Source organism: Antennarius striatus, chromosome 15 (assembly GCF_040054535.1).
Source record: "Antennarius striatus isolate MH-2024 chromosome 15, ASM4005453v1, whole genome shotgun sequence".
NCBI lineage: Eukaryota > Metazoa > Chordata > Actinopteri > Lophiiformes > Antennariidae > Antennarius > Antennarius striatus.
This window is the reverse complement of record NC_090790.1, coordinates 8,937,077-8,951,956: the sequence shown is the minus strand read 5'-3', so window position 1 is coordinate 8,951,956 and position 14,880 is coordinate 8,937,077. Positions and strand designations below refer to the sequence as shown.

The following is a 14,880-nucleotide window of genomic DNA, read 5'->3' as shown; positions in this document are numbered from 1 at the left end:
ATCATCTCATTTTCATACTCTTTGCAGCCGGAGTAATGTGCGTTTTGTTTCATCTTTCTATCTGCAACGGTTGTGAAGATATTTGGTGGACTAGCGGACGGACGGACGAACACACAAAGGCTGACAAACACAAAACATCAGGTTTGAACCAGGATGTAACTAAAACCAATGCAGTCACAGACTGCAACATCCTGCTACAACCCTGAATTCAAAATTTTACCCTGACCTACTTGCATAGGTCAAAGATCAAAGCGCTAGCTTTGTAATCAAAATCCAAACCCATATTTGTGTTTTTACATCTCTCTTCAAAGCGGAGATGTGTTGTAATTGCAAGTGTTCACGTGCTCGTGTGTTCGTTCATATTCCACCAATATCTTTGCAACTGTTGCAGATAGAAAGATGAAACAAAAAGCAGATTACTCGGGCGGCAAAGGAGATGAAAATGAGATGATGACCTTGACCTTGAGAAAACTAGGTCAACTTTTGTACACTCAGGAACTGGATAAGATAGAAAGACGAGGAAGAAGGCCAGTGTGATAAGACATGGATCAAAGTGCTTTGATCTACCTATGCACTGGCTTTGCTCTATGGTCAAAGCTAGTGAATGGTTTTGACCTACTATGAAAGGTCTAAGCTATGCACTTGTCAGGTACTACTTTCAGGGTACCCTGGGATGTTGCAGTCTCTGACTGCCTTGTTCAGTTTGTTTTATCTTTGAAGAGAAAAGAGACACCAGTGGATTTTTAGAAATATATTTATAAGATAAAGATTATTATCCTCTGTATGTTCTCATTGTTTGCCAACCACTGGCAGTCCAGATAAAGACATGAAAGCAGTGAGTCTGTTGACCAATCAGTGGCTCTGTTTGACGAGAGTCCTTGTGAGGCTATACAGCATCAGAGTTGTAGCTAACTGTAGTAATGCTTATAAACTGGATCTTTTGAGCTTTGATTAGTCGCTATGAAATATCGTCTCTTTAATTTCATGTAAAATGGTGCATCACAATCTTGTTCATTGACTGCATTAATTGTTTTCTGTTCATTTCACAATTTGACTGAATTGAGGATATTTATGACCACCGTTTTCTATCAGAGCTACCTGAAGAAGCAGCTAGACAGCCATCTCACTGTCTTGTTTAATGTTCATCAAAACATCCAGTATGGATTGCAGATGTCAAAACCAGACTGTTCTCATTTTTCAAATTATGTTTGTCTACACCTGTTAATTAGAGTTCCATTGACCAAGAGTTGTCAGGCAGGTCCTTGTAGCAAAGGGAAAAGAGGCACACGGGAAGACGTTAAGGTTGTTGTGATTGATAGGCATGCCATTTTCAGAAGGACATCAGCTGGATGGAGGGTTAACCAAGCCGTGTCTGTCACGGCCGCCTATGCAATTCCTTCCGCTGGCAATATCTATTGGCAAAGCCCTACATGATGCACCCGGACACGCAGCAGCCCCTGACAACAGTGTCAATGTTGGCTTGATGGCAAGTCATTGATCAGCCATCCTACCGGTCCCTCCTTCTCTTTACCCTCTCGCTTCTTTCCTTTTGAGACTTACTAAAGAAATGGAAAAACTCTCTTCTTCCCTTTCTTATGCTTGTAAGGTATTATTTGAAGCAGGTTTAATATGCATTACACCAAGCAACGAGCCTCGTCTTTGGTACATTATCGCTGTCATTTTGTCACAACTAGAACTGGCACTAAATGGTTTTTTTTGTCACTGCCAGGCAGGTTGTCATCTTTGGGAGTTACAATCCCACACTCCACTGATTTCCCAGCTAGCAGTGCCTAACAGAAGCTTTGGGGAGCTGTTGTCCCACCTCGTGCTGTTGCTATGGAACAAACACGCAAGCATTTTGAAGTTTGCTGGACTTTACCTGAAATTTTTTGTATTGTTTAAAATTGTATTAGAATCACAGTGGTGCTTTGACTGTTTTTTAAAGTCAGCAGAAAAGGAAAATTGTCGCTTTGAAGAGAAGTCCATGGTTGGGAGGCAGTTTTAACACAAAATTACCCAGCTTTTTTTTTTTCACAACGACTGCCAGAAAGTGAGATTTTAGAGCGAAGGTTGATGGATGGCTGGCAGTAGCAGAGAAAGTATGGAAGGAGGGAGAAAACAGGAAGACTGTCAGAGAACGAGAAAAACGAAAGGTAGGTGAATAGATAGTAGATAAAATAACGTATTTGGGAAGTTAAAGAAAGAATAAGTGTGGGAGGAAACAGTGCTCAGTCGATGGGTTGACATACAGTAAAAACAGACAAATGAACTGACGGGACACTGAGTGAATACCATTAGAGAGGAAGACAGGGCAGCTCAGACAGGCGTGTGTTAGCAGCCTAATCATGAAGACAAAGAGCCGCTATAGTGGCTCAGAGGGCTTCGTCTTGCTAATATAGCGGTAGCAAAGGCAATCTTAATCCTCTGCGCACTGTGTGTGTGTGTGTGTGTGTGTGTGTGTGTGTGTGTGTGTGTGTGTGTGTGTGTGTGTGTGTGTGTGTGTGTGTGTGTGTGTATGTGTGTGTATGAGAGAGAGAGTTTTAAAGAGGGTGCGAAATCATGTGGCTGCAAGGCCAAGTGTGTACCTTTTTCCTCTTATCAGTGACATGCTCATTGATTACCACAGTGACTGCTGTTCAATTGTCTCCCAGAGATGAATGAGCCTCAGCACCACTTCCAAAATGACCTAGCAAGACACACAAAACAAAGTGAGTTTTCGTGGGTGCATGTGCGTGCATGTGTGTGTGTGCGTGTGAGTGTGAGAGAGACTCTGAAAGATATGCTTTCAAGGTTCCCTCAACCCATTTGGGCCGTTTTTCTGCAGCCAAAATTGCCTAGTTTTCCACATGGTTGCACAACAGTACAACACTGAGTTGGCAGGGGCAGTCGGCCACTCTGCAGGAGTAGACTGACAGAATTTTGGTTAAAAAAAACAAACTGTCGAAGTAAAGAAAATGAAAGTGCACACTAATCCATACCTTGTGGGTGGGGAATAAAAGGTTTTGATGAATCGAAATATACGCCTTAAGACAAAGCTGTATTTATGATACTGAACTAGATTATTTAATGGGTGCAAAAAAGCTCAAGGGTTTAATGATCGTCTTTGAAATCAAACAAATTCTAGCCTTCTTGCCTTGCAGGTATTGAAAAAAGATTTTTCTATTCAGCATTGCCGAATACAAAATAAAACATCTGTTCTGCAGAAACTATAACATTTGCACTTCAGAAGTTTGAAGAGTACTCCACAATAAGGAACATCTATGATGGCTGACCAACAGAAGCTGTTTTCGTTATTGATCTTGTTTGATGAGTAAGGATCAGATGTAGAAGAGGGAATTTTCGGCGGTCTGTTGGGTTTTCATCAGTTTTTGCATTACTTATGAGTGAAAGTGTGTGTCTCAGACCACCTTCCTTTCTTTATGTGTGTGTGTGTTCAGTGAACAGTAAAGGGGGATCCTCGCTAATGTGTTGTTATAGACTGCGTTCAGACCGCAGGCAAATCGGATTCCAATCAGATTCCCTTTCATATCCAATTTTTAGGGCTGACTTTCCACACTGTTTTTAGCAAGTGTCCAAATGGGATCGTGCAGACTGGGACAAATTATTGGCCGATCTAACAGGTTGCCCTAGCAACGATGTTGGAGCAGAGGGGTTTTCCATGTTCCGTAACGCACAATGGCTATTGCATCGCGAAGAGTGACGCCACGACAGACGACAGGCAGAACTGATCGGTGTTTGTGGAGCTGTTCAAACTGAGACGCATCTGGCCAAATGGGATTTGAAACTACTTCACGAAAGTGATTTCAATCCGTCCTGCAAAAATCAGATTTCATGTGGTCTGTGACTGTCCACGGTCACAGTCAGTCAGTTCTTTTACTATCTAAAAAAGAGCCAACCAATTTCAATCTGGATGGGCTAAAAAGTGGATTTTGGCTGCTAGTCTGAATGCAACCATAGCTGTTTTCAGGTATGCAGGCGAGTTTGCTGACAAATTAATATTTAGTGCAGTAATTCATTTAGTAAGTGATTTATATGTAATGTATTCTGATGATTAATTGGGTAATTGGTAAACAAGAAATATTCTGCATCCAGAGGAGATTTGACAGGTCTCTTAAGTGAACGGTTAGATGTTTCCCCTTTTGGAAAAGCAGGGGTTTTTTTGTAAGTTGAAGTATGTCTGCAGTGTCATCATTCTTCTGGTAACTGGTTCTCTAAACAGAAGCACAATAAAAAATAAAATAATAATGAAAGCAAGTCAGCTATATAAACAACACTCATTTTGTGAATTTAAGTACTAAATTTTACTGTTCTTGGGGTTTTAAGAAAACATTTTCTGAAGTGCACAAACAAATAAAATAAAATGCAAATGACCTTTTTAAACGGTTTATCAACTAGCTTTAATCTCATCTAGGAAAACCCATTCATTTACGCTCAGTGCTATTATCTAGGATTGTAAGAATGATAAAGTCTGGATCACATCGATAACAAGGGATAAGAGAGAGATGAATGTTTGGTATTTATTGCTTGTTCAGTGACTATCGCTTCTATTAACAGTAACACTGTTGACAAGCCACAGATTCTTTGGCGGAATGGCACACATACTAAACAGGAGCAACAAAATAAGTGTTAGGAAGATTGATGAAAACCTATGTGAACACACTGGGCTCACCTCGAGCCTCAACCACAGCAAATAATAATCTGAACAGTTCAAAATAAACTCGTTTGGCCGTGAACATTGAAGGTCACAAACGGACGCACTCTGGTATTATATCATGAAAAATTACAAACAGTTGGGCCTCTTGCTCTGTTCTACACCACTTTACATTTACAAAGTGACCAAAACACCTCAGTTAAACCAGAGTGTTTTTCTTTGGGTTCACAGTGGAGCCATTAATCACTCAAAGTAAGTTATGAGTCTGAAGTCAGCGAAGCCAGTCAGCAAAAGGCCCAAAGCACCATCTTTTTAATTTCCATTCACTCATTTATTTATTTATTTTGTACCTCCCATTTGCTTGGTCTCAGTGTGCACAGAGCTGCTTAGGGACTGTGCATCTGCGACCTTGCTGAGGTTATAAGTGGATTGCTCAACTTCTGACTCACAGCCAGTTGTGTAACAGTAGATAAACTTCTGTTGCTTTGAATGATATTTGATTTAAATGCACACCACCACACGTATACGACTGGACAGCTTGGCGCTGAGGCAACTCACGGACCAGTCAGCATCAGTCAGCATCATCTCTGCATACACACACACACTTGGCTGCACGGTCAAGCTATATATAGGACTATGACCGTTTGACATTGACATATACTCACCTGAGCATAACACCGGGATCACACTTCTGATCCCGTGCGCGCACACATGCACACACGCACACACACACACACACACACACACACACACACACACACACACACACACACACACACACACACACACACACACACACACACACACACACACACACACACACACACACCTTCATTCAGTAAACACAGTGTTCAGAACTGTTCTTGATTGTTTTGTGTAATTAACATTGTTCTACTGAGACATAGTGAGTCACCTCTGTAACCCACATAATACATAAATGGTAATCAGCTTGTTGACAGTTTCTGCTGACTGCTTGATCAGTTTGAATATAAAATGACCGTGACAAGGGAATCCTTATCTTTGATGATCTGCAGCATTGTTCAAAACAAATACTGCTTCCTTCATTTAAGTCTGTTTCTATTTATGAAAACACTCAAGTGACCAGATTTTTACCAAAGATAGAGGATATGTCCACTTTGCTATTGAATACAGATCTGGTTTGTTCTCTGTTCAGTAATGATGCTCTTGGGTTGCATGGAGAACTATTTGTCTCTTTGGCGACTCCTACTGGGGGTATCCAAAAAAATGACCCTTACTCTTCAATGAAATATAGACAGATTTAAATACAATTTCAGATTCATGGATTCCAGCATTGTGCTTTTAGCTGTATTCCTTTATCTCTAATTCCATAGGTCTTCTTTTATTTAGATAAGAACTTGCTATTAGAAATTAATAATTTACTTTTTACATTGTGCCTTAAGTGTGTGGCATAGACCATTGGAATAGGATCTACGCCACACACAGGTATGTTTGGGAGAAGGAGATTAAGTAGAACTGCAGAATCATTAAGTCATGTATTCTTGATGATGGAGAAAATATTCCTCTAAAGTTGTGTTACAGACGACTTGTATTATAGGGTAAGCCAACAGTACATAAAGCTGTATTAGAATTGAAGTTAAAGGAGTTGAAGGTGAACATTTTGACTTGTAACACATGTCTGAAGCGTGAACACTGTGGGCGTGAAATGGATTCAGATGTTTGTTGTTGTTTTTTTGAAAACTTCACTGTTTAAGAATCACTCTTTTGAGCCTCTTTTACAGCCAGTGTGGGTGAAGTTCAAAGCATCGACTGGTTTCGAGTTGTGTTTGTGCTTCCTCCATTGGTGGTGCTTTGCATAAACCTTGCTTTTGATGTAATATGGACGGTGCTGATGCACAAGACTGAGCACGCCTTGGTATTTTTTTTTATTAGTGAGCGGACAGATTGGCAACTCATGGACAAAATGCAGTCCAGGAGAGGTTGTAAATGTTGATTTGACATATTTCATTTAACTGCCCAGATGATAGAATCCTTCCTGATTTACAGACTGTGACTGTCAGGTGTGTAATGGAAAATGATTCTTTCTCAACCAATAAATTGGTTAAAAATACAGCATCTTATTAAACGCCTTCATCTCTCCCTTTTCCGGTCTCTGTTGGCTCTTTGTATTCATATTTTCCTATCTCACAGCTCCTCTTCGTCTCCTCCCTTCTTCTCCCACTGACTGTTCCGCCTTAGCCTCCCTAACACCAATTATACTGTGTCAAATCCATGCATGTCAGCTTCCAGATCCCTAATCATTCCTTCTCTCTTTCATCTGCAAATCCTTTGTTCCTCCCTCCTCCCCCTTTTCCCTTCTCTGTAACCTTTCCTATTCGCTGCTCACCCCGCTCCATTCCCCCATCCATGCTGTGCACACAGCCAATCCTCATCACCTTTCAATTTATATGTATCTCATTTGCCTTGACGTAGTTTTTTTTAGTTTGTTTTACATATTGAATTTAATTTGTGTCTTCTATAACATTTCAGCCATTTATGACCCACCAGTGTGGCAGTGACTGTATCCACCTGTACTTCACTGTGACCCTAGTACTTTGTTATGTTTTGGATTATTGTGGGTATCATAACTTAAGCAGTGGTTGTGTAGCCAAAAGCCAGTAATCCACTCATAGAGCAGACTGTAAAGAGACAAGCACTGGCACTGGGCAGGGTGTAATTCAGTCGAATTCACACATAATTCAGGTTTGTGTTACCTTTCTTCAAGGTTGTGTGGATGCATTATGCAGTGCTTTAAAACTACAGGAACCACAATTGTATATTGATCTAGTGGAATCTCAATCAAATCATGAATTTAATCTTTTTCAGATCAGCGAAAAGTGAAGGTGTGTGAATATTGTTTTTCACTTTGCTCTGACTTTTATTCGATGTAGCCACCTTTTTCAATCTGTAGTCAGCAAAATAAATATTTGACCTAATTTCTTTGTTGTTTTAGCTCTTATTACACATCCCTGGTTGCCACTCTTAGGCTCACAAATTGGTCCGTCCAGGACTCTCTGATTGGTTGCACCATGAACACTAGAGGCTGCTGTCCCTGAGAGACAAGTAGAGAGGATCTTTTTGTCAAAGGGAAGGCGAGTTGCAAGAAAAATCCCTTAGTTACACCACAAAAAAGTGTCAGCCAATTTGATTTCACATGGTGGATGAGAAAACAGAGTTTTCTAAATCAGTGAAGTGCAGAATAAAGCACTGCACCCATCTGCCTTTTTACTGTCTTTTCACAGTAGTTCACCATGAAGAGTTTGGTAATAATTGCTTTTAAAAGTAAGTGCTGCCATAAAACTGTACTACCCTGATGATAAAATGGCCTTATCCACCCTGAAGTGTCGAAATCATGGATCAACTGTGTTTCACTACACAATTTATATCAGGAATAGTTAACTAAATAAGGTCCAATAAGTCAACCTTTCTCTCCTGCTGAGGTTTGAAGCCCCTAACCCCTAATAGGAACCCATCCGTCCGTCCATCCGTCCATCTGTCTGTCTGTCTGTCTGTCTGTCTGTCTGTCTGTCTGTCTGTCTGTCTGTCTGTCTGTCTGTCTGTCTGTCTGTCTGTCTGTCTGTCTGTCTGTCTGTCTGTCTGTCTGTCTGTCTGTCTGTCTGTCTGTCTGTCTGTCCGTCCGTCCGTCCGTCCGTCCGTCCGTCCGTCCGTCCGTCCGTCCGTCCGTCCGTCCGTCCGTCCGTCCGTCCGTCCGTCCGTCCAGTAGACGAGATGACAGTAATCATCTCATCTGCAGCAGCCTTTTCCACTTTGGGGGTGACGGGTTATGCAGGAGTCGTTCACACACACACACACATACACACAACTACAGTATGGGTATTTTAGAATTGATTGATTCACCTAAGCAGCATGTTTTTTTTGAAGGTGTGAGGAAGCCAGAACCCACGCAGTGACGGGGAGAACATACAAAATCCACACAGAAAGGACTCGAATCCAGAACCTTTTTACTGTGAGGCAGCATTGCTACCCACTGCACCACCGTATTGGCCATATTAGCAATCCAAAGAGATAGAGTGACAAAAATGTATTCGAAAAACATGGAAAATGGAGTACGTTGTGAGAGTCAAACTCTCAAATACAAATAATCCTGTTGAAACTCGCTCCTGCAGAAGGGTGCATTTAAAACTTTTTTTACTATCCTCTGGTGCTACTCTTTACTTGTTCCACTTTAGCTATGAAATTTCATTTTAACTTAATACTGTAAACATAAAGAAGATTTGGATTCTGATTCTTGTTATCACGAGATATTTCATTCAACTGGTGCACCGGTTAGGCAGACCTGTGTTTGAATGCAAATATTATATAAACAGAACAGATTCCATGTCTGACAACAACCACCTCACCCGTTTCCAAGGCAGAAAGACACCTATAGGAAGGTGTGCATATATGTTGTGACTGTTGGGGGTTGAGGGGTGGAAGGGGGGGGCACGGCTAATAGAGGAAGAGAGGGAGGAAGGGGGAGGGGTTTGTTTATTTCCGCTCTGTTTTTTGATGGAAACTGCACCTCCTGAGCCCACTGGGGGAGAGAGAGACGAAGAGCGCGAGAGATGATGGAGAACGAGGGAAGATGCTTAGCAGTACGAGCAATGATCTAGAAATATGGGAGAAGAGCGTGGAAAAGAAGGGAGAGATGGACACACACACGGATGGATAGAGGCGGCGCAATTGCCAGTCTGTCACTCGTCTCCCAAACAATGAACGCGCTGTGGTCGCTGCCGGCAACGCATCGTCACTGCAACCGGAGCCAGAGGGGTGCGCACTGAGTGAGAATGACAGAGAAAAGAGAGCAGGAGGAGGAGGGGGGGAGATAGAAGGAGAGATGGTGCTTTCTCCCACTAGATAGATCCTTCCTCTGTGTGTCTTTACGTGTGTGTGTGGCTGTTGTGTCTTCTGCTTGATCATGTGCGTCTGTGTGTGGTCGTTGTGCGTTAGCAGCCAGTTGTCTGACACCATGATCTTCTGTAACCATCTAGGTGAATACAAGAAGGATGAGCTGCTGGAAGCGGCGAGGTGAGTACCACGCTCTGCATGCTCTTTGTTTTCATTTAGATCTTTCCTCCTTTCATGTTTTTTTCCTCCCCTGCTTGTTTTTCCCTCCTCATTTTTCATTTGTTCAGGTCTGTTGCTCCCACTAATCTCTTGTTTCCATGATAACTTTCTTCTCTCAGCCCTCTCCTCTTCATGCATTCTGTCCCCTCCTCTCTTCTTTTTTTGTCCCCTTGATGCTACTGGCTTTTTTTTTTTAAATTTCATCTTTTTCCTTTTTAATCATTTCATGTTTGCATCTCTCCCCTCTTCTTCCACCTCAAGTCTCCTCAATGATCCACTTTTGTTTTCTGTTTCCGTTCCATGTTTGTTGTCCTCTTCCTCTCCTTGTTTTCTTGCTTCCTCTCTTCCCTCCCATCTTCTCTACAGGTTTTCTCATTTCCTGTCTTTTCTCCTTCTTTCATCCTTTGGATTTCTGTCTTTTTGTCTCATTTCCTGTTTTTTCCTCATTCCCCGTCTCCATTTTCTGCAATTTCTTCTCATTCCCTTCTTTCTTCTGCCTCCTGTCTTCTCCTAATTTCTTATCTTGTTTTTTTCATTTCATTTTCTCGTTAATTCATTCTTTTCCTTTTTGTAGATTCCATCATCTTCTGCAGCTTGTAGTTTTCCTTACAGCTTGCATTCATTTCTTTTAGTGTTCTGCCCCTGTGGGCCAAAGTGTTTAGCACATGTCCTGCCTTTCCTGACACCAAAGCCCCCCAAATACACACACACACACACACACACACACACACACACACACACACACACACACACACACACACACACACACACACACACACACACACACACACACACACACACGCACACACGCACACACAGTATCTTTCATTAGAGATTTACAGTATTTCAGATCATTACATGCAGGCAGGGGACACTCGTACATTTTGGAGGTATGTTATGGTTGCAGGCAGTGCAAGTGGGTTGTGTGTGTGTGTGCGTGCATGTGTTTTCATATTTTGCATGTGTCTAGGACTCCTTTGGGATTGTGTGTGGGTGGCTGAGCGCACTGTGCCTTAACAGCCTCACTTTCTCTATTGTGCTCTCACTCTCTCAACCCAGGCATACTCATACACGCATGTACATACACAAACTCACACACACGCACACATACACACACACGCACGCACGCACGCACGCACACGCACACACACACACACACACACACACACACACACACACACACACACACAGAAGGAAGCAGCTGGCCAAGCTTAGCAGTACCCCAGTGTATTATGGGGTCAGCAGGCTGTTTAAGTGTGAACTGTGTGCCTCGAACACAGCTGAGACACTGTCTGAACCTCTTTGGTCAAATAACTCCCACACATTGCTTTTGCGATATTTTTATTTTTCTGCTTGACTTTTTTCCAAGATGTTTTTTTTGCACAGCAGTATGGCAGTGACGAGCTGCAGTGACGAGCTGCACTGACTGACTAAACATCATTTTTAGTGGTGGTGACACACAAACCCTGACCAGTCAATCAAATATTTACACTTAAGTCTTTGCTTTTCTACTTCCTCTCTCATTATTTTTTGCTGTAAATATTGAACAATTGCAGAAATCAATTGCTTTAAGCTTCAGGATCACTAAATTTATTATTCAGTAAATGTTCATTTGAATGGGCATCCTGTAGATACCCACAACACTCAATAGAGGTTGCATTTTCATTGCTACCTAATCATTTCTTGCTACTGTTCTAGAGTTTTTTACACTTTCAGCTGGATTTCTCAACAAACCATTGGATTTGAGGTGTGATCTGGATCATCATCTGGATCAGGGTGTTTATAAACTAGACTAGAGACTGACTAGAGAGTAGGGCGATTTCAAGATTTCTGCTTGTAACTTTGAAGGATTTGGATAATACCAAAAATATTTCGGCAGAACTATAAGATGGTATTCCCAAGAAATCTAGCACACATTAAAGCATGATGCAGATCATATTTTAGATTTCATAATTGTCATATTTAAAGTGTTTACAGGAATGTAGCAACCTTTGAATATCAAATAACAATGATGCCTAATTGTAGTGTATGGTTGCCAATGAAGTTATGTGTAAGTTTTTGTCTATGGTACTGAGCTTACTGAGCTGTGTTGATAGAACATATACATATTTTTACATAAACAATAGTATCTACTTTACAGTTAAAGTAGTTCTGCAAAATGGTGGTGGCTTCAAATAGTTTGTTTTCTATTACATGTGATGCCGTATTAAAAATGCATGACTTGATTGTCTGCTTTGGAAAAAATATTTTGCACGACCAACAAAACTCTCTTTGTAGTTCATTTGACACTTAAAAACATACCACGACAAGTAACAAATAATCAGGCCTGTGAAATGACATTAAAATGGCTCTGGCAATCAAAAGAAAGAGACACTCCTGAAGTGGATATATTTTACCACAAGCTCTAATAAAACAGGTTTTATGGCATTATCCAGTGCTGAGGGTTGAGTATCTCTCGCTCTCCTGAGAAAAAGTTATTGTGCAGAAGCAGCACATGACAACACTGCATGCAACAATTTTTGAGTACCCAATCACCCGTAAATCAGAGTAGATTATGATTGATCCTAATTTTGTTCTAGGTTAATCATAAAAACCACAAAATTTTCCTTATATCATGCAGGAAAAAATTAAATGTGAGTTAATTTGCCATATATCCTCTTGATATTGCATATATTGTTATTATGTTAGATAACATCAGAGGTCTTATTTTATCTGGACACATAGGAAACTAAAACGTCCACCCATCCATCTTCTGTTACCACATTATCCTTTGTTGCGAGTGGCAGAGAGCTGGAGCCTATCCCAGCTGTCTTGGGGTGTGAGGCGGGGGGAACTCCGGGTGCGACTGCAGGTGCACCGTGGAGCCACACAGAGGTACAGACAAACACGCATGCACATACTCATACCTACTGTCAATTTGGAACCTGCTAATTAACGAGCGGGACTCGAACTCAGAACTGCCTTGCTGGGTGGCGACAGCGCTACCCACTTCGTCCCCATGTTGCCCAGTAAATTAAAACGTATTATTATAATTAATTTTTTATTAAAATTTAGTTTATTGATTTGATTCTGCAGAATAATTCAGTTATCAAATAAATGTAGCTGCAAGAGAGCACAAGCCAGTGTCTAATTGTGCCAGTCCCAAGCCCGAATAAATACAGAGGATTGGTGTCAGGAAGGGCATCTGACATAAAACTTTTGCCAAATCAAATATGCAACTCAAATCTATGACTTCCATACCGGATCGATCGAGGTATGTCTGCTGCTGCGTACATACACCTCCAACACTTATCTCCCCCATCTTGTTCTTCTTTGTGTCTCTGTGAGCATCTCAGTGCGTCAAACTTAGACACACACACATACGCACGCACGCACTCACGTACACATACATGCACGCACGCACACACACACACACACACACACACACACACACACACACACACACACACACACACACACACACACACACACACACACACACACATACACACACACACAAAAACTTTTCAGCTAAGGGACAATGCTAATCCTCTTTGTTGTGAAATGTTGTTGATTTGTAACGTGAACGTTTTTCTGTGCTTATTTTCAGGAGTGGAAACGAAGAGAAGCTAATGGCCTTGCTTACTCCGCTCAATGTCAATTGCCACGCAAGTGATGGCCGCAAGGTAGGTGCCAAGCACTAAAACTACACACAAACTCAATCTCGTCACCGGCACCCCAGGAAAGATGTTGGGGTTGCAAAAAAATCAGACTAGTGCTAAAAGGTTTTATTTTTATTTTTTTCAAAGTGGGACTGCTTCGACCTGTTGTTGGCAGCTGTGAGCCTTGGTTGTATTAAATAATCCTTAAGCTGCCTTTCTTTGCTGCCAGTCATTAAAATAGATGGAGAAAAAAACCTGTCAGTGCTTCAAATCTCACAATTGCCTAACAACAGCATTCCACAGCAGTGTGCAAAACATTGTTGGGCTAACATGATGAGAATAAATAATAAATGTCTCTCTTGTTGGAATTAATGAGAAACATACAATACTGTCACTACTCAGATGCACAAGCTTTCTAGCACAGAGCGTTGAGTCAGGTCTGTGGGGTATAAAGAAATGCCTCCAACTACCAAAGTAATGCAGTAGTGTAGAACACCTGCTCTGTTCATCGACAAATATTTTGTTTTAAATAATTTTTTGTGTCATGTGATAGCTTTGAGGAGAGTGGTAGGAGAGATTTTTCAGCTTAAACAATCTGTATGGATACTTTCTATTATGTTGTTGACATTTGAAATACCATTCTCAGACTGTCAGACGGAAAAACAAGTATTTTATCCTAAGAACGTAGCATTTGCATAAACCATTCGGCATTAGCTACCGGATTAATTTTAAAACTTTTTCTACATATTAGTCATTTGTAGAATCCAAAATAAGTAATTCAGAGCCTGTTTAGGAATATCGGCATTTTCTCATTGATGGACTGGTTCTATTGTAGGAATGTTATTATTGTTTTAGTGGTTAATTAAAAATATTGCACATGCAATTTTCGATCCCATAAAATGAATCTAAATTTGTTTGGGGAATGGTAATGCAGCACTGTTGCCCGAGGGCGAAGGTCATATACCTACAGGCTGTTAGCAGTCACTATTAACACAAGAAGGAGAACGTCTACAAGGCAAACAGCAAAAGAATGTTAGCTGTCAAAAAGTCCAGTGTGAAACAATTTTCAGTTAAAAAAATAAATAAAAATGGTGGCAATACCAACTCTGACAAGCAAGAGAAGGTCCATGAACAGTTCAATAGTCACTAGATCATAAAGAGCTCTCACTATACAGCCTCTTAAACCTTGTTTGGCAGATTGTTTCCAGTGAGTTTTGGTAATTCTTAGTGGAACAAATGGGACTCCAAGAGTGTTTACTTCAGGGCCATCCACCTGTGGATGATTTCTGTTGCTGGAATTTAAACATATTGAAGAGATTCTGTTTCTTGTGTACCTCACCTCTGTGCTAGTTAGTTTGTGTTCTATATAATTACCTACATGGTTTGCATGCTTGAAAAGCACCAAAATGTTGATGTTGATGTTAAGTCGCGCTTGGGAATCAGGTTTGGTGAATTACGGGGTGTAGAGATAAAATTAAAAGTGCTTATTAAAAAAAACTGCGG

General features: G+C 41.1%; 1 protein-coding gene across 1 annotated transcript in view; it reads left to right on the top strand.

Annotated features, from left to right (window-relative positions):
- Window positions 1-14,880, top strand: part of LOC137608436 (poly [ADP-ribose] polymerase tankyrase-1-like) — a 73,199-nt gene that overhangs the window by 16,986 nt on the left and 41,333 nt on the right. The window contains exons 5-6 of the mRNA XM_068334816.1: window positions 9,661-9,697; window positions 13,326-13,401. Of these exons, the coding sequence (XP_068190917.1) occupies window positions 9,661-9,697; window positions 13,326-13,401 (113 nt within the window). The remainder of the gene's footprint in view (window positions 1-9,660; window positions 9,698-13,325; window positions 13,402-14,880) is intronic.